This window comes from Phoenix dactylifera, chromosome 17, assembly GCF_051530095.1.
Source record: "Phoenix dactylifera cultivar Ajwa chromosome 17, Ajwa_hap1_PhDact_Kaust_v1.1, whole genome shotgun sequence".
Taxonomy (NCBI): Eukaryota; Viridiplantae; Streptophyta; class Magnoliopsida; order Arecales; family Arecaceae; genus Phoenix; species Phoenix dactylifera.
Genome location: NC_143206.1, coordinates 16816349 through 16834532, shown reverse-complemented (window position 1 = coordinate 16834532; position 18184 = coordinate 16816349). Strand labels below are relative to the sequence as shown.

The 18184-nt window shown below is 37.3% G+C and overlaps 1 protein-coding gene across 3 annotated transcripts; it reads right to left on the bottom strand.

Annotated features, from left to right (window-relative positions):
- Positions 1–1267: 1267 nt before the first annotated feature.
- On the bottom strand, positions 1268–16622 carry LOC103696436 (protein BREAST CANCER SUSCEPTIBILITY 2 homolog B-like). Of its 3 annotated transcripts, none has more exons than XM_017840433.5 (25): positions 16237–16622; positions 16009–16155; positions 15670–15792; positions 15411–15548; positions 14759–14899; positions 10702–11436; positions 10438–10582; positions 10295–10338; positions 10103–10221; positions 9865–10019; positions 7708–7830; positions 7391–7621; positions 7231–7312; positions 7088–7138; positions 6927–7002; positions 6683–6794; positions 6521–6592; positions 4697–4880; positions 4443–4625; positions 3964–4106; positions 3831–3893; positions 3535–3751; positions 2988–3155; positions 2802–2892; positions 1268–1665 (listed from the first exon to the last, which is right to left on the bottom strand). In XM_017840433.5, the coding sequence occupies exons 1-24, from the start codon at positions 16421–16423 to the stop codon at positions 2836–2838; spliced, it is 3696 nt and encodes a 1231-aa protein (XP_017695922.2). In that variant the 5' UTR covers positions 16424–16622; the 3' UTR covers positions 1268–1665; positions 2802–2835. The 3 variants fall into 3 exon arrangements, with proteins under 3 accessions (XP_017695922.2, XP_008776286.2, XP_038988929.2); XM_008778064.6 differs by having other exon boundaries at positions 1268–1668; positions 16237–16566; XM_039133001.3 differs by lacking the exon at positions 1268–1665 and adding an exon at positions 1691–1777 and having other exon boundaries at positions 16237–16566.
- Between the last annotated feature and the right edge of the window lie 1562 nt (positions 16623–18184).

Genomic DNA, 18184 nt, shown 5'->3' with positions numbered 1-18184 from the left:
ATGCTTGAAACACAAATTGTAGAGGAAAATTTATTTTAGAGTGCCAATCGAGCCTACTATTTTATGAATCCAATACTAGATTAGAAACTCGCTATTCAATCTGTAATGCACCAATTCTCTTGAGGTTCGGCTTGTAACTTCTGCAGAAAAAAATGGTTTATTCTTTCGCAACTTCAACTATTGAATCATACGATAGCCATATCAAAATTTATGCAAAATAGATAGAAAAAAAAATAGTGTCTTGAGATTTGTGTAAGATATGATGCAACAATTGATGTTGCGATAGAAGCACCCTTAAAATTACGCAATACTGAAACTCATTAGTGCGACAAATAGCATGAAAATGGGAATCTAGTTTCTATTAGGTAATGATGTGTTCATCCTTGTTCTCAAAACAGAAGTTTCCATGAGTCAAGAAGCTGAGGGAAGGGAAACACTTCTTACTATTCTAACTGTAAGAAACCTTTTGTAACAAAACAGTTGTTAAATTTTGTTTATCTGCGCAACCATGGCATGCATCTGATTATTAACTTTATATACATACATACATGCATATATACATATACATACATACATACATATATATATATATATATAGTGTCGTCGCTGTCTGGACCAAGTCACGTAGTCGAGTTACTTCCTGCGACTAGGGATCCACCGTCAGTGGAGGTAACCTGTGCCTCCTTTGCGAGGAAACTGGGGAGGGCAAACTTGGGCTAACTCAGCCCAGATTTGTTCAAAAAAATCCCAAGAGTCTAGACTTGGTTATTTTTTACTCTCTTCGTTTGGTCCCTATTAGGGAGAATCCATTGGATGGTTTTTTATTTATTTGTGCCGCGAGAATAGATATATGGTAAGCCAATAAGTCCTCCCCAAATGATATAGATCACCAGCGAACTTTTATCTGGCAACAGAGAAAAAAGTGTTAAGCAGCCTTGCAGGATACAGCCCCAAGTGCGCTTGGCAGTATCTGAGCTGCTCAGAGCTATGTTGTGATTGTTAGGGCCTTCTAAGGAGTATAGCTTGTCTCAGTTGCAGGCAAGAAAGTTTAATCTGTTCCCATCTATTAACATCTTATGTTAAATCTTCATCAAATATCTTGTACAATTACCACCAAGGTTACACATACAGGTAGGTATCAGTACGTAACGACCATACCGCACCACACAGATACTGAACTGATATATGATATAAAAAATATACCGACCCTCGGTATACCAAAATCGGAGAACATACTGAACGTACTGATATTGTAATAAGATGGTACTAATACCGAGACGAAACAATGAACATTGATTACCACCAAAAAAATATCATACAATTTTAGGATTATAACATTTTCATTATGATTACATTTCTGGTTTGCCTATAGTTATATCTAACACCTGCTTAGAGTGGATCCGTTATTGGAAACAACAAATAAGAAAAATCTGTAAAGTGGATGACCTTAAGTACAATATGTAAACTTTTCTCCATAAATATTGGTTTCTGCTAGTACCACATGATATCTTGTTGATACCCAAAAGATAGGAAGGGATGGCATCACTTTCTCGAAGCATGCTTCTCCTTGCATCTGAATTAAACCACTACTACTTCCACCGATTTGTCCTCATAAGCACCGTTCGTTGCCTTTGTCCGAAAGTCTGTCCGCCTCAAATTTCAGCTCTGCTGCCAAAGAAAAGTTTGTAAATGAGATCATTCACGTACATTGGCCTCCTGCCCAACACGAGATGTTGACCACAACATCTCTTCTTGCGCAAAGGAACTGCTGATGAAACTGGGAGAAAAACATGCCTTGGCAGCAAGCAGGTAATGTAACCTTAAGTGCAGGAAAAGAAAAGGTTGAGAACCGCTGAGCCACAGTATTATTGTTTACAATAGCATGATCACATGATGACGTCTACTGAGACCGAATCTAGTTTTAAACAGAGCTAACTTATCAAGTCAGCTGGTTGGAAGCATGAGCTTGGTCATTTCCAATCCTTAAAAAAGGTCAAACAGGGAGAAAAACAAAACCCTCAAGTTATATAAATTCCTTCAAGATTGAAAAATTGAAAGTTTTGAATTTTTTCAAATATGATCATTTTCTTCTCTGTGAGAACTTGGTAGCCCAGGCAGGAAGTGGAAGTAAATGTGAGTTTGGGTGTGGTAAGAAAGGAAGCAAACTGCCAAATAACAAAGATTATGGAAACGCCTATTGTAATGATATCATCGGAACACATCTATTTGATTATTGCATCTTTAAAGAGAAAGTGTAAAGGTTTGAATAGTTAGAAAAATTAATGACAAATATTGTTTGATCAATTTTGATGAAAGAGAGGTAGCATGGAAGACATTTTTATCACACACGGACACCATGAAACAAGAGCCGGAGTGGGAACAAGATTCTGGAGAGGGTGTCCAGCCTGGTTAAGAAATTCCAGATACTTATGTTTGACTAGAAAATCCTGTATGTGTTAAATATTCTTTTATCTTTCAAACAACGTAGATGTTGAATAAACTATGACCAAAAAGATGGTTAACCCCCAAATCCTTGCATCCACTTTTTATGTTTGGTAAATATGACATTCTACAGCCATTCTTGTCCATTTTCCATGAATTTATACTGCATAAAAGACCATTCATGAGGAGAAAATAGAAATGCTACCTTATATTCTGATCATAAGTAAAATGAGGCTGATGGCTATGGAAAAATTGGTATCACCACGAAGCAGGATGATACAATCTCCTATTTATAATATTATTGTAGAATGAGATTCCATAATTCATAGATATGAACATGGAACAAACAAATAACTTACTTGTTATAATGGTTAACTCAACTATTTCAACATCCTAGCTTACATGACCGCCAATAATACATAAAACTCTCTCCCGAAGCTTCTGAACAGCCTGCACACAATCAAAATATGTTACAGAGAAACTATATATATTGGAAGCAACTGATGCAAAATCAGAATCGTCTTTTTGAATATTCTAGTTCTCACCCAATATGATACTTTTGCCCATCTCTGAGCAGAGTCTGCTGCTTCCTTGAGATGTAAGCTGCTGGGAAGTTTATAGGAAACACAATATGTAGAATTTTCTGTCGCCTCTGCTACCCAAAGATGATTCATTTGGTCCCTTGCTCGCTTGGCAAGATTAAAGAAGCCAACCTGCAGAGGAAGCATAAGACTTACATTACACAGGAAGATATTCAGTAGCAGCAAACTCGGTAGTCTTGCAAATTTGAAAGGGAACAATATATATACAAATGGCTATTACTGAAGCTGCACGTAAAGAATGTCATCCTTAAGATAGTTGAATACCCAGTACCTAACCCATAATGTCAAAATGACTATAAACATTTAAAACCCATTATATTTTAAGTAATTATATGAAACAACAAAGAAGATGACTACTCACAATCATCATATACTAGGAATTTGAAAATCATCCAATTCCAAAGTTTTAAGAGCAATGCCAATATTTCTTTTAGTGTTAGAACGTATGATACTAAAAATCTTCCATACAAACAAATAGCCCATCACATACTGTGCTTCCTGAATAGGTGTGGCTGAAAAGTGCAGATGAATCATTGTCAATCATGGGCGAACAGAAACTGACAGCAAGCAAACGATCATATTGCCCTTCAAACAAAGATTCCGAACTGCATGTGGATCCATCAGTCAGGAAAATCCACTGCTTTTTCTGGCATCCAGATATATAAACGTCTCCCACATGCACGATTACAGCTGCAATATCAAACTCACTGGAAGGAAAATAAGACTAATTTATGAAGGGAGAATGATAGGGGGAGAAAATGGAAAGCAAAATTGCACAACATTCACCTTGCTAGAGGTACCTCACCCAAATTTGACAATGTAATTGATTTGCGAGGGGTGAAAAATGGTCTGCAAAAACCAAATATGACATATCTTTGCTTCTGAAATTTAATCAAAGAAAAATGCAGCATTTGCTTACTCAAATTTATCAGTCTGTATGGCACAGGTTGGTTTCCATACTGTAGAAGATCCTCTAGCTTGTAAGTAAAGGACATTGGTACCAAAGTTCAGTGGCATGAGTCCAGCAACAGAATATATCTTTCCTTCAACAAGATCAACTTTCTGATGCTCAGGAATGACAAATCAAAAAAAAGAATTTCTTTTAGAATGCCTTGTGGAAATAAACTAAGGTAACAGAAGATAGACAGTTCGAAAGGGGGTCCAAAATAAGGAATTTGGCAAGTAAAATGACTTCAAAGATGCTCTTATCAACGAGAGGGGATGTGGAAGCTCTGCATGTCAATGTATCAGAAAGACAACAATATATCAATGCATCTCTCTCCCCTTTAACTTTTTTTTATATGGCTTTCTCATTTTTCTTTTTGGTACGTGTTTTATTTTCCCACAGGGTGGAAGAAAAAAATAATAGTAATATGAAGCATAAGGTCTCAACCACACCTGCTTTTCAGTTGGATTCCAGATTGTTATCAAGCCTTCCCTTGGTTGGCACTTTCTGCATGAGCCCTTACTGGTTAATCCCACCACCCTCACTCTCATAAAAGGGGTTACATCCCTGGAATTGAGGCCTGCATCTTCAAAAGATTTCTCAATCTTCTTCTGAATATAAGACTGCCTGAGTGCCTGATGTTGGATGAATCTTCACTCAGTAAAGTTTTTACAAAAAATTATGAAGAAGATTTCTTAAAGCACACCTTTTGCTTTGCCTGATAAGCTGAAAAAGAAATTAGTTGTTCGGAACTCATATCTGCCATTAACACCTCAGGCTCAGCAGCAGCCTCAAGAATCTTTAAAATATTTGCCCCTTCATCGCTATCATTATCATTGTCAAAAACATCCTGTTGCTCAGACATAATATCGTCTACAATTTTTGATCGCCTGAAAATTTATCTTGCAATCAGAAGCTGTATTGGAAAGAGTGCGATTGGGATTACTGTTCTACAGCAAATAAAGCGGGCAAACAAGCAAAAAGAGATGCTGTTCCTTATATCATGAGTAAAGAAATAATCTAGGAAACACATTTTGAATAACCAGGTTGACACCACAATGAGTGAGCAAGGTCGACTACTGTTTTTCCATCCAATAGTAAAAAATGTTGCCACCCTCCCACCAAGCTTATTGCCAGAGCATTACCAATTCCAATCAAAAGCAAACATAGCGATAAAGTTACTCTAGCTTATAATTTACCATGCCCATTTATCACTACAATCATTACCATCAAGTTGTCGGATCCTACTTATATTCGTGCATAGAATCAAACGTCAAGACTATGAGAAACAACAGATAGACTTAAATTTGAGAGAATACAAACACTATGAGTTCATTATCTCTAACAAATATTCAATGCAAAGATTTTTAAGCTTCAGCAGTACTAGTCCTATCTGTTTAGGCCGAAATGGATCAGTTTGCATCAAGGGTAAACACAAACTAACCCCTAATTTTAGGTTTTCTTTAGTTTGCTGACTTTTACTTAAATACCTCAAAAATAAAAGGGCCCCCTCCGGCCCTTGCTTTGAACAAAACAGGAGACCGGAGTGGAGCCCTCTTCCGCAGCTTCCCGGCAGCTCTCTGGCCTCCGCCTCCTCCGCGCAGCAGCTCCCCGGCCTTCCGTTGGCTCTCCGCCGGCCTCTCTCGGCCCCCCCCTTCTCTCTCTTTTCCTCTCTCGTTCTCCCTCTCCCCCGCCTCTTCTACTGTGTCGGTACAGGCCCGGCAAGGTGCAGGCCCGTACCAACTCGTGCCACCGGGCAACCAGTACGGTGCTCAGTACCAATTCCGCCGACCCTGGTGTCAACTCTCAATACTTTCCTTTTTTATCTTGGTTAAACAAACAAACGTAAACCTTGATGGTCCAAATGCTTCAAAAAAAATCCTTTCATTGTACTTTGTAGGGATTAAACAAAAAACCAACAAAATACATTACTCTTCTTAGTAGCGACATTTTTGATATAATGTACCGCTCATTTAATTAATTGGCTGCTTAAAACTTAGAAAAAGAAATGCTTAAATTCAGTATAATTGTGAATTCTACTAAACAAATGATGAAGAAAAATATTGGAATGCACTAGACACCAAAAAAGTTTTAAAATTGCAAAATATAATGAATTTTTAAGCATCTAAAGTTCAAACAAGTAAACCATCTATGTTCATGGTACAAAATACCGGTATGTTCTATTAATGTTATTTATATGCAACATGAACTTCATTCTAGACCTACTGAGACCGCACAAATACAGAACTTGTACACCAAAAAAATACTCTAAATGTTGTGAAATAACTTTCTTGGTTTCTTTTGTTTTTTTTCTATTTTTACAATTATCTTATCTTTCCAATTTTTATGACTGGAAAATGGAGCAAAGCTGCCTATTCCAAAACTCGTAAGCCTGACCAAAACCAAAATCCAGTTTTTTCGAAGCTTGATTTAATGTGTAGTCAAACTCTGTCCGTTGGTGGTTTCTATATATCACTCATTATACATGCACTTCTATTCTATCAGGTTACCAACAGCAAAAGCAAAATACCTCTGGTGGTACAGTTGAAGGGCTTTATGTTCCATCCTTTCTGATCCTACAACAGATCCACCATCAGGGAACCTGAATTGCACATTGATGAATTGATACTAGGAAGATAAACATTGTGCTATTCTTGCAAGACAACAAAATTAGGACCAAATCACTATTCACCTCTCCTTATATAAAACAGGATAAATCCTGGTAATCCCAACCAATGTCCTTGGAACTTTACCCCCACCTGCCTTTATGCAGCTAAAAGCCAATGGAGCCCCAAGACCCTTGCCTGGAAATACACATGAAGAAGGCATGCTGAAGAAGGCCACAAAGAACATAACAATAAAAATAATAATAAAGTGCAAACAGATAAACACCAAAACAAGTCTCAAGACTAGTGTCGCAACTGGAAAGTGCATACATAATCCCAATGCATCAGCCCAGTGTGCCCGATACGTCCCGTTACTATGTATCAGTAAACTAACTGTTTTTGATGCCTGAAAAGAAGCAAAAGACAATGATAGGCTCTAACATTCCAAATGTCAATCTTAAATAGTTTATAGAACTTGATAGACAGAACACCTCAAGCGGTGAAACAGGTCCAACCCAACCTTGCAAACCAGCACCCCAGATCTGAAAAGGTTTATTTTGTCAAGTGTTGAATGGCTGAAATCTGATAAGAAATAATTAAATAATGTAGAAATATCAATGAACATCCAATGTACCCGAAGCTTCTGGCCAACAAATAGCTTTCCGGTCCGGAGTTGTTTTGACAGTAACACATCTAAGAAAGCATCCAATGAATACCTGCAACAATGAAAAGTTTAGAGCTCCAAAGGAGCTTAGTAATCTTTCACACAAGGCATAACAAAGGCATCCATTCACCATCCATCAGTAAATTCTATTCTCATATTGCGGTTACTTTCAACTGTAATTGAGCTGGTAAGCTTGTTGTTATTCTCATTTGGACCAGTCATATCATCCATTTTACAGATCTCTGTTTCAGAATAATGGATTGCTGAAATACATAGAACCATCATAGAAAAAGGTAATGCATCCCCATCCAGAATTTTCTTTATTGCTGATCTATGGCCATAGTTGACTTCTCTCTCATACCTGACATCCAATGATAGCACAGACATTATTCCCATGCAATTTAAACTTTTGCATGTTGGAATTAGAAGATAGTGCAAGAATTTCACCTGTACTTTAATTCCTCGAGCACATTAGACACCGTTAAGTACTTGCCACTAGCTTGAACCGGATAGCATCGTTCGAGGCTTGCAAGTTTCCAAACAATCCATTTGTAGTGGTTTGCGACCCACCTAAAGGGAAAAATATACAAGAAAAACCAAAATGTAGCATCTAGCTAAACAAAAACTAAGTGAAAAATTAACAATTATCTAATTAGATGCAGGATTGTTTTAAATAATAAGCACATCTCCAAACTTCGCCATATATAGAAGAGCCACAGAAATTGCATTAATCACTATCTCATCCAGGATAGGAACCAATTAATCGAACTTAAGTATGCCCCAGGGGAAGGTGAATGATAATACGTTATGTTTGCCAAAACAAGGTTAAATCAGCTTGAATCTAAAAGTTTGTGCCAAAGTTCATGTGTCTTTGCCTCTCCACAGGTGCCATTAAAGGAGACAGGAAGAATATGAATTTAGGTGTTTGTTCATGTGAAACAGAGGTCAAGGGTTGCTCAAATATAAAACCTAGTCACAAAATTCCCTAAATTTTTGAAAAGAAAATTTAAATTTTCTAGGGAAAGTTGGTGGTACTGCAAGTTATTCTATTTCAAAATCAAAACTAGCACAACCCTAGTTGCCTATAATCAAGGATTACATGACTCTCAAATTCAGGAAGCATGCACATTAAAGAAGTGTCAATATCAGGGACATTGATCAACAAAGGAAATAAATAACTAATAATTTGATGGTGTTGTTCCTTTTTTTCTATAAATGAACTTGGCTGTTGTATGCTAAACATGCCATATGATTTAGAAATAGCAACACGGTGAAACAGCATAAGTTTACCATATAAGCTAGCCCAACCTAAGGTTGGTTTTCATATGATATGGTAGCAATTCAAAATGAGCAATCAAAAAGTGGGTTAGAAGCATCAAAAAGCGAGTGCAGGTGCAAGAACAAGATAATATATCCCCAACTAAAAGATCTTGATACAAAAATACAGATTAAGATGCAGTAGGCAGCCAATGCTGTAACCTTCAATTCATAAATAAAACGAAAGAAAGAAGAACATATGCTGAAAATAGAATAAGAGTATAAGGGTAATATCTGAGAAACAGGGAGGAAGCACAACAAAACAACCATGCTGAAGTCATTGGAACAGCACAGTCGTTTCTCTATAACATATTCTTAAAGATGCTTCCTTGAAAGCTGATTCCTTTCTAGACATATGACAATTAATATATGGCCCTTAAGACAAACTCCCTAGCCCACCATATTTCCCTATATGGAGTCCAAAACAGCATCTAGGATCAAACCAAACTTTTTGATTAGAAGCTCTATTTCAAATTTATTGTGGCCCGACAGAGAAAACATTACCCGTCAACTAACATATACCATTGATTATTTATGAATTAGTGTAAACATTTATGTAGATGTCACATCTACTGAATAGTCTGAATTATGAAGATATTTTCAATAATAACATATGAACTATTTTTGTTTTAATGTGTTTCACCGCTGATATTTTCCAAAACTTCTTTAGAATTTTTGTTGTGTTATAAGATTTTGCTCTTAAATATTTTGACGATTTGTATTATGATAACCAAATTTTCAGTAGAAATGGTTGAGAGAGGCAGTAGAAATGGTTGAGAGAGGTAGCTAAAACATAATGCAGTTAGGCTGAAGCTATGAAAAACTTGAAGAAGCTTTGAGCAATAGAGGATCACTATAATTTTAGGTCTGAGCTTTTTTTCTACAACTGGCTAAAACCAAACATCAAACCAAGGTTTTCAGTCTCAGAACCAGGGACCATATAGGTACCTTAGCAGCATGGCTTGGGTGTGTATGGTACACCACCATACTAACACATGATATGCTGCTGGAGTTGGCACAATAGCTTACAGTGCTGTATTGAGCCTCTGTACCATACCAGATCGGTACAGTATGCACCACACCAAGCAGTGCAGGCTGGTACCAAATCCTTGTATCAAATTTCAGCTGCGCTCAGGACAGTATGGAATCTTATTGCTTCAATTTTGGTGATCATTGATCTAGTTTGCAAAACACATAATCAGAATGAAAGAAACTTTTCTTTCAAATTAGGACCATAGAACTACAATGATATACAGGTGAAATTTTAAAAAGATCAGCAGAACATACTCTTTAGTTGCACTTAATAATGAAGCACCAGACTGAAGCAGCATATTTTGAAAGGCTTCTGGCCCAATTTCATAGCCACCAGATTCATCACGAAATCTGTATTGCAGTGCATTATCTGCATTCATGTGTTTCACTTCATCTGGTAGATGTGCCAGCTGAATAAAAATACAGGTCAATATACTGACAGATAAATACAATATATAAATAAAAAGGAACTTCTAATCAGAGAATCAAATACCATGTTTTGCTGACTAGTGCATTTGCCAAAGAAATCCTTAATATTCTTTCGCTTAAATTGAAATGGATAATGAGAGGACACCCTCACTCTGCGACAGCAATTTTCTGACATGGATGTATCTACAAGAAGTAGGTCAATTAATATACTGCAAAAATATGGTAACCATACTTTCAATAACATTGCACCAATTACCAGTAGCCAAGGAAGAGATGCTGCCATTTAAAGGAGCAGTGAACCTGAATGAAAGCTAGCAAGAACACATCATAAGTACAATGACACATTGGAAATATGATACTGCATGAAATTACAAAAAAAGAAATGGAAGTCAAACAAACCTAGAACTACGTGGCCTTTTAAATGGAGAGACAGAGCTTCTCCTTCTGAGCCTTTTCTTTTCGCTGGAAAGCCGATTTATATTTGCATGATCCAAACTAATGTTATTTGAAATATCAACCAGTGTTCCACCTGATGGTCTGCATTCTGGAACCATTTTCACAAAGTCAATGACGGTATGAGTTACATATAGGTCTTTGTTTGAAGCCTTTGCATGTGAGACTTTTTACCATTTGAATGATGAAAGTTCTCCACAACAAACTTACCGATATTCACTTGATCTAGCATAACACCCAGAGAATTGGTACCCTGAAGGGGATGTGATGACGCCTTTTGATTGGCAAATGATTGTATGCAAGGTAAGGGTTCTGACACAGATTTGCACTTTCCAGCATTTTGGTGCACAGACGAGATGTTTTCTTTATTCCAAAAAGTCCTGCCACAATCGCTCTCATCTTTAGGAACCAAGATAAATGGTTGATCTGCTTTCTCATCATTCTGTAGAACTTCAGAGTCTGAATCAACAAGAAGGCTCCTTGCACGCTGTAATGCATCACTAGAAATCTGTATAGATCTTCCACCTGCAGTGTGGAATTTAATATGCATCTGGGTAGAATTAGATGAATGCAATTCAAACCCCAGAGGATTTTGAAGTGAATCTTTAGCCAACTGGTTTCTTGATAAGGAAAAATCCTTTGAATATCTTTGGACTGATTGTGCATCCATGGGGTCAATTCTAATTGAGCCAGTATTACCAGAATTCACATCCCATTTGAGCTTCACATGTGGATTTTCCCTCGGAGTAGTTATCCTGGCATCCAAATGATCCATTGCAAGCTCGAAACATTGTATAGAAGGGTCATTATGCCCCTCCAAACCCAGCAAAGCAGAAGCCCTAAGAAGACCAGAAGAAGATAAATTTACAGTTTTACCAGAGCCTGTCTGGAAAAGGGAATCAGAGAAACTGGAGTTTCCATCCACTGTATGTTTGTGCAGCAGGTCTGCAAATTGAAATTTAGAGATTAACAAAATCCGACAATCAGATAAAAGAAATATATGTGCTAAAAATAATTGATCATTGGCATTTATCCATACATACAAATCCTTTTTCATGAAGACATGAGAAATATGTAACAAGCACACAGCATAGTTATTATGCTTGTGGCCAATGCGTTGGAATGCCAAGGTAAAGGTAATCCACGTTGATTGACTTAACTGATATAATGATATTTGATTGAACAAGAACTTGTCCATTGATATAGTTGCGTGGTAACAGATCACTACAAGGCTTCACTCAAGGTGTCAAAGCTCAACCATGCCATACCAGACCCTGTCTCATGCCATAACAAATAAATCAACCTCCACTGATACAGGAGTATCATCCAGATCTGTGAACCATGGGTAGATATGAAGGCCCATATCTCGTACCACACACGTATGAATGATATGGGGGCAAACCTACGGGATTTGAAACCTTGGTTGAAATTTAAATCCCTGCTGCTTAGATCATTCTCGGATATAAGTAATGATGTTATAATGAACAAGCATATAACATAGCAAATGTTCGCAAATAAATTAACATCGTTGATTGGATCATCTTGACAAAATTGTTGCAAAAACAAATAGGACAAAAATTTGCTGTATGTGGAACTACATTATAGGACAACACTTGTCTTAGTATCTATTGTGCATTCTGTCATTCATTTTAAGCATTTGGACATAGATCATGCATTAGTCATTACACAGCTTCCATGAAAGCATCTATTACCGTGGTGTCTTACTGATAAGGTATGAGCCATAGTCTGTTGTACGGGTCAGTACGGACCGGTACGGTACAGCTACATTTTTCAGTTCCGACCATTCACAATCTATACCGGTCGGTACCGGTACGTACCAAACCGGTACCGGCCCGTACCGGCTTCAAATTTTTTTTGGCTTTTGGCCCGAACCAGCCAAACCGGTACAGTACCAGTTCGGTTTGGTACGGTACCGGTATCGTACCAGTACCGGCGCCCACTGGTATGTCGGTACGGTTAGTACGGCGGACCTTACTATTGATTCCACTACTAGGGGACCTTCATAAAAAGTTTAGGTACCAACAACTGCAATCAGCTCAACTATTGTCAATTACCTAAGTTGGAATAAATCATATTACTGTCCTATGCAATTTAGTTTCATCGGAATAAATAACTAAAAAGCATCATCAAAATCTAACAAGTTACGAACTTATGTCTCAGCCAACAAGAAAAGCTAAAAGAATTGTTCTTCTAGCATTTTTTACATCACCAAACTAACATAAGGGATAAGCAAATAATCTCTCTACATGGGTTTTTTGGACATCCCCAAAAGTTGTTAGAGTAAGAAGGCTTTTCAACATTCCATGTGGTACTCCTTATATGGTTCTGTAACACCGCTGCTACGGTAACATTGCAAAGGCACTTCATATAATATATAGCTAATTTTCACCATCGCATGTGCAGGTTGATACGAAAGAGGTAATTCACCTTGAAGAATATCAAGCATTATTTTGAAAAAGAAATAACAGAAACCAATACAGGCCCACATAATGATGTTAGTGCCATGTTCATCAATGTGTCACGTGCATTGTTGGCAACAAATGGGCATGCACCTCATCATAGCAAATAGTATTTATTTATGCAAGGTCATGCAACAGATAGCGATTTGCAACAATAGTTGGTATTGCATTTAGTGGTGCAGGTTAGTTGGGGAATTCTGTTGTTTTTGTCATTAGCATTGTAAAATTGTTGATTTGACATCCAACCATACATAGGGAAATCTTTGCACTTCTTGGTTTTCTTTCTATCCTTCCCTTAATAGCACAGAGAAAGAGCAGAAGATAGGTTGAGTATGGACAATACAACAATAAGATGCAACCACCAAGATATATTGATTGCTCATTGCTAAGTCTTTTCAGCCACGCAAAATGATAATGGTCTAGAATCATATTCAGCAAAGAAGATTCAAGAAATATATACAATTCTATTATATGCACTTAGCACAAAAAGGTTGAATTGCTTTCAAGTCAACTCGGAATAAGAAAAAAAAAAAGAACTAATATGCACAGAACAAAGAAAAACAGATCAAAATTAATCACCTCTTTCCAAATTATGTCCATCTTGAAGAACAGACTGTGCTTTTTTAATAGAAGGCGGTTTTAGTAATACAGACCTCCCAGATTCAGTGCAAACATAGTAGCACCATCATTATTGCTACCAACTTGAAGAGGGTTCAAAGATTCCAAAGTCAGGGGAAAAATACAGGTACCAAACAGTGAATGGCTTATCAATTGAGAGAGCAGAGAATATGTAAAAGAAATTATTTTCAAATATTTTATGAACCTACGAACATGATATATTTATGATCCTGCACTTTGAGAACTTTAGAGTATAGCAACTATGGTTTATAATCTGCTTGCAGAACATTAACAATTGGCCCATAGGAGTATGCATGCTCATAGGTGGGATAAAGTGTTGAATACTTAAATTACAAGGCCTGAAAGAGTGCAGGTTACCTTGTAACATCACCATCCAACTATAAAGCAGTATCTAGCTTTCTCATGCCAATTGGATTATGCCAGTTGACACTCCTGGGAAGTAGTGCTGGAGATTTGAGGAGGGAAAAGAAACCATACTTAGGGGAATAATGTAAGGTATTTGAGATCGCAAGGCCCAGATGATGGTCAAGGTTCACATATGTGTAACAAATGTACAGAAAAAAAATCTAGCGTGGAGAAAAGCGCAGGGTTAGGCTTCAGGTTAACGTAATTTGGGGATGACCAATAAAAATGGTGAACAATTTCATATACCTGAAGATAACGACTTCGTTGGCTATATACAGAGAGATTAGGACGTTGTTGGTGAATGTTTTTTCTTGAGCACACCGCAGAACAGGTAATGCACAATATGAAATATGAATCTTTCCTTTATTACTTGATGGTTATAAATGCTAGATGTGAAACTTTTCTGACTTGTCACATACAATGCACTAATCAAGTATATCATACACCAATGTTCGCACTTTACCGGCATCCTTATGGGGTATATGAATGCACTAATCAAGTATATGAATATATGGGGTAAATAATGTGCACTCACATGCATACCTCATTTAAAGTTTCAGATCAAGTTTGCACTGTTCTATTTCAAATGACAAAAGATTCCAAGGATTTGTTTGACCAAATTTGGTTTTGAGAGACACGCAAATAGCAACTAAGAAAGATACCATTTCAAAATACAGAAATAAAGGGCAAAAGCAAATAGACAAGAATTAATTAAAATAAAAGATGAAAAACTGACAATTTACCTTTCTTAATATTTTCTCCTTCAAGAACAGCAGTTGCCTTCCTGATTGAAGACTGACTCACCATAACTGACTTTCCCGATCCAGTACAAAACATTGGAAAACCCCCATCACTGCCACCACCCTCCAAAACTGTTGCAGCTCCTAAATGCAAATAACACATATATGTAAAGAGACAGTGTGAATGCAGCATTAATTAATGAACTGTACCCAAAATTATTTTAGCACGTTTCCATTTAAGAAAAAAATAAAGAACAATGGAAGCAATCATGTCATAAAATATATTCTTATTGAATTTATTGAGATGTGCCCAACAAGAAAAATAGAGAAAAGAAATTTAATGTTTTATGATTTCTAAAAGATATGTAAAATCTTACAGATTATGTTTATTTTCATCTATAACCAATTCAGAATTTTTTGACAAAATATCATAATGTGTTGCTTTAAAATTTAAAAAATAAAATAAAATTCTGCTGGCACCACAGACAAACTTAAAGTTCCTCTAGATGCATTTATCATTTTAATTCCAACATACACGAGCAATAATTAAAAGAAAGCAGGGACACTCTTGGTAATTAAACATCAGCAATATATAAATAAAGGGCAAGAAGTGGTTAAAATCAGAGTACACAAAGAAGAGGAGCAACAGAGTCACCTTTGTTCGTACCCACTGCTTCAAGAACAGCTGATGCTTTCCTGACAGAAGACTGCCTCACTCTAACTGACTTCCCAGAACCAGTATGAAACATTGGAAGGTGCTCCGCACCCCCATCCTCTAAACTTATTTTAGATCCTAAGATAAAAATGTATATCAACATAAGCCGATGAACAAAAGGCATGATTCATTTGTGAACTACTCCTAGAACTTTTCGCTATTGGATAATGAAAACAATAAAAAAAGAAGCAAGATTTACCTTTCTCCATATCCACTCCTTCAAGAACAGCTGCTGCCTTCCTCATAGAAGACTCTTTCACGGTAACCGACTTCCCATAACCAGTACGAAACATTGGAAAGCCCTCTGCACCGCCACCATCCTCTGAATGAAAAAAAATAAGGTTTTATAACTATAAATAAGAAGAGGCACGATTTATTTGTGAACTCCTCCCAATCTTTTTCTTCATTGATTGAAAAAGGAGAAAAAGAAATAAAAGAAAGAATGCTGGCAAGCGGACCCATAATAATTAAAAAACAAAAATTTTACGACTCGATGGTGCATTTTATCTAAGAATTTACATAAGAACTGTTGATCTACCTCTATCGGTAGCATCTCCTCCTTCAAGAAAAGAACTTGCCTTCCGAATCGAACTCTCACTCACCGAAACGGATCGTCCCAATCCCGTACGGAACATCGGCACTCCACAACGAGCCCCATCACCACCTTCTATGACCTTCTGACGCGCTGGGGAAAAAAATAATCACAAAGAATCACGACGAATGGCGGGAGAACGCCTTTTCTCAAAGATTAAATGGGTAAAAATACCTTGGATCACGAGATCTTCCATGGATGGGAGGCGAGAATCGGGGTGGTTCTCCTCGCCAAGAACAAGGGTTTCAGGCGGCGGCTGTTCCGGCCGGCGCCCGGGATCTCCGCCTGCTGCGCTCCACCGGAAGTGGCCGCCGGCAGTCGGAAGAATCTGCCACGTCAATCGATCCCGCGACGTCGGCATGTGCCTTTTTTTCCGTAAGGAAAGAAAGTGAGGAAGGATGAGAAATTCTGCGGTGCGAAGGAGTGAAAGGGGAGGGAAGAGAGGCGGGAAGATGGAAAGTTCTAAAATAGAGTCGGTGCCGCCTCCAGAAGGGCGAACGCCAGTAAAAGAGCGCAACGCCTCCGGACCCCGGTGCTCATTTGTTGAGAAGCCCCGGACCCGGCAATTTTTTTTAAGGTATATTCGGGTTATCATTTGGATGATTTAGCTAAAAATTTTATTAGATTTATGAATTACAACCATCGAATTATGAATTGGGTGAGATCTATATTCATAAACATTCAAAAATAATTTTGAAGTGAACTGACTATAAAATCTCGATAATTTTTTTTTTTTATCTCTATAAATTTCACACCAGCCTACACTGAAGTTATTCCTGTATACTTATATGAATGTAGGCCACAGCTGGTAATCCTACAATTTTTTTGATTATACTTTCAACCTATAAATTTAATAAAATTTTTAGCTTAACCATCCAAACAAGTTCTTAAGGATATTTTTTTTCCCAATGGATGAAACAATAAAGGAAAAATGGAAATGAACTCCCATTTCATGATGCATCAAAGTGGTAGCTTCAAAATCAGCATTAACTCCAATTCTCACTGGTTCACGTTTAATATCTTGTGAAAGTTTCTATAGTCCGGCACACTGCGATCCTGAGACTAGTTCATATCTACTTCTATGGCCAATTGCGGTTTTTTTTTTTTTGAAATAATACTTCTGCGACAAAGTTAAACTAGTGTTTCATTTTTATTTCTATGACCAAAAAAACAGTCTCTTTCCGAGACTGTTTTTAAAAAAAAATCCTCTTGCCGCGAGTTTCAACAAAGTTTCTGGTATGTTGGATTGCTGTAACTGAGAAATCCAGCGAGTTTCAACTAGACCAAGCACGTCGTCTGCTGACACTAGTCAATATTTAGCAAAATTTTTATGGGAAATTTCAACGAGTTTGAGCACGTCCCACTTGCTAAGATTAATTCATGCTTTACAAAAGATAAATTAATGTTGGTTGCAAGTTTCACATAGTTCCAGCATGCTACAACCGAGACTGCCATCATAAATCTCTTCAATCTTCTGTTTACCAGTTACATTGCACCCTGCAATCTTCAGTTGTGTCAGTTATGCTGCACAGTTACTAAAGAATCTAGATGCAGGATAGATTCTTAAAAGGTTCTTGATCATGTTAGAGACCACTAAGTGGGTATTGACATGAAGCAATGTTCAGGATCAAGAATTGAAGCACAATATAGACCTCCCTATCTCTCTCTCAAAAACAAAACAAAACAAAACAAAAAAAACAAAAATATACACAGGCAGGGGCAGGTTTTAAAGGGTGCTCCTGTCTGGTTTCGGAAAACACACAGTAATTCCCCTTGCTCCGTGATAGTCAATTTCAGCAATATTGTGTTTTGCACCAGACGGAAACAGATAAAGATCAATACCATTTCATAGGGAGAAAATGCCACAACAAGAACTTTAAGGCAATGGATTCCCAGCATTGATCATATGAAGACCTATCACATCTGAATTAAGGGCAAGGATCCAATGGCTCCAGGAGATATCTAGTTTCAGCAACAGTCTTGAAAGTATTTCAGCCTGCTTGTAGAAAGTGACTGGGCTTCCATTGCCAGAGTCAAAGTTCATGAGTGACCTCCTCTGGAGTCATCACTTTCAAAAGATTGTCAACTAAAAAGTTTGGATTGGCAGGGGGCAAAAAGATAA

What these genes read in the sequence shown, in the direction of transcription:
- LOC103696436 (XM_017840433.5), bottom strand. Translation starts at nt 16,423, where the DNA reads ATGCCGACGTCGCGGGATCGATTGACGTGGCAGATTCTTCCGACTGCC. An exon ending in CCTGTTTTATATAAGGAGAG is followed by an intron (nt 6,593 to 6,682) that starts GTGAATAGTGAT and finishes TGTGCAATTCAG; the next exon opens with GTTCCCTGATGGTGGATCTG. An exon ending in GGGCAAAAGTATCATATTGG is followed by an intron (nt 2,893 to 2,987) that starts GTGAGAACTAGA and finishes GATTGTGTGCAG; the next exon opens with GCTGTTCAGAAGCTTCGGGA.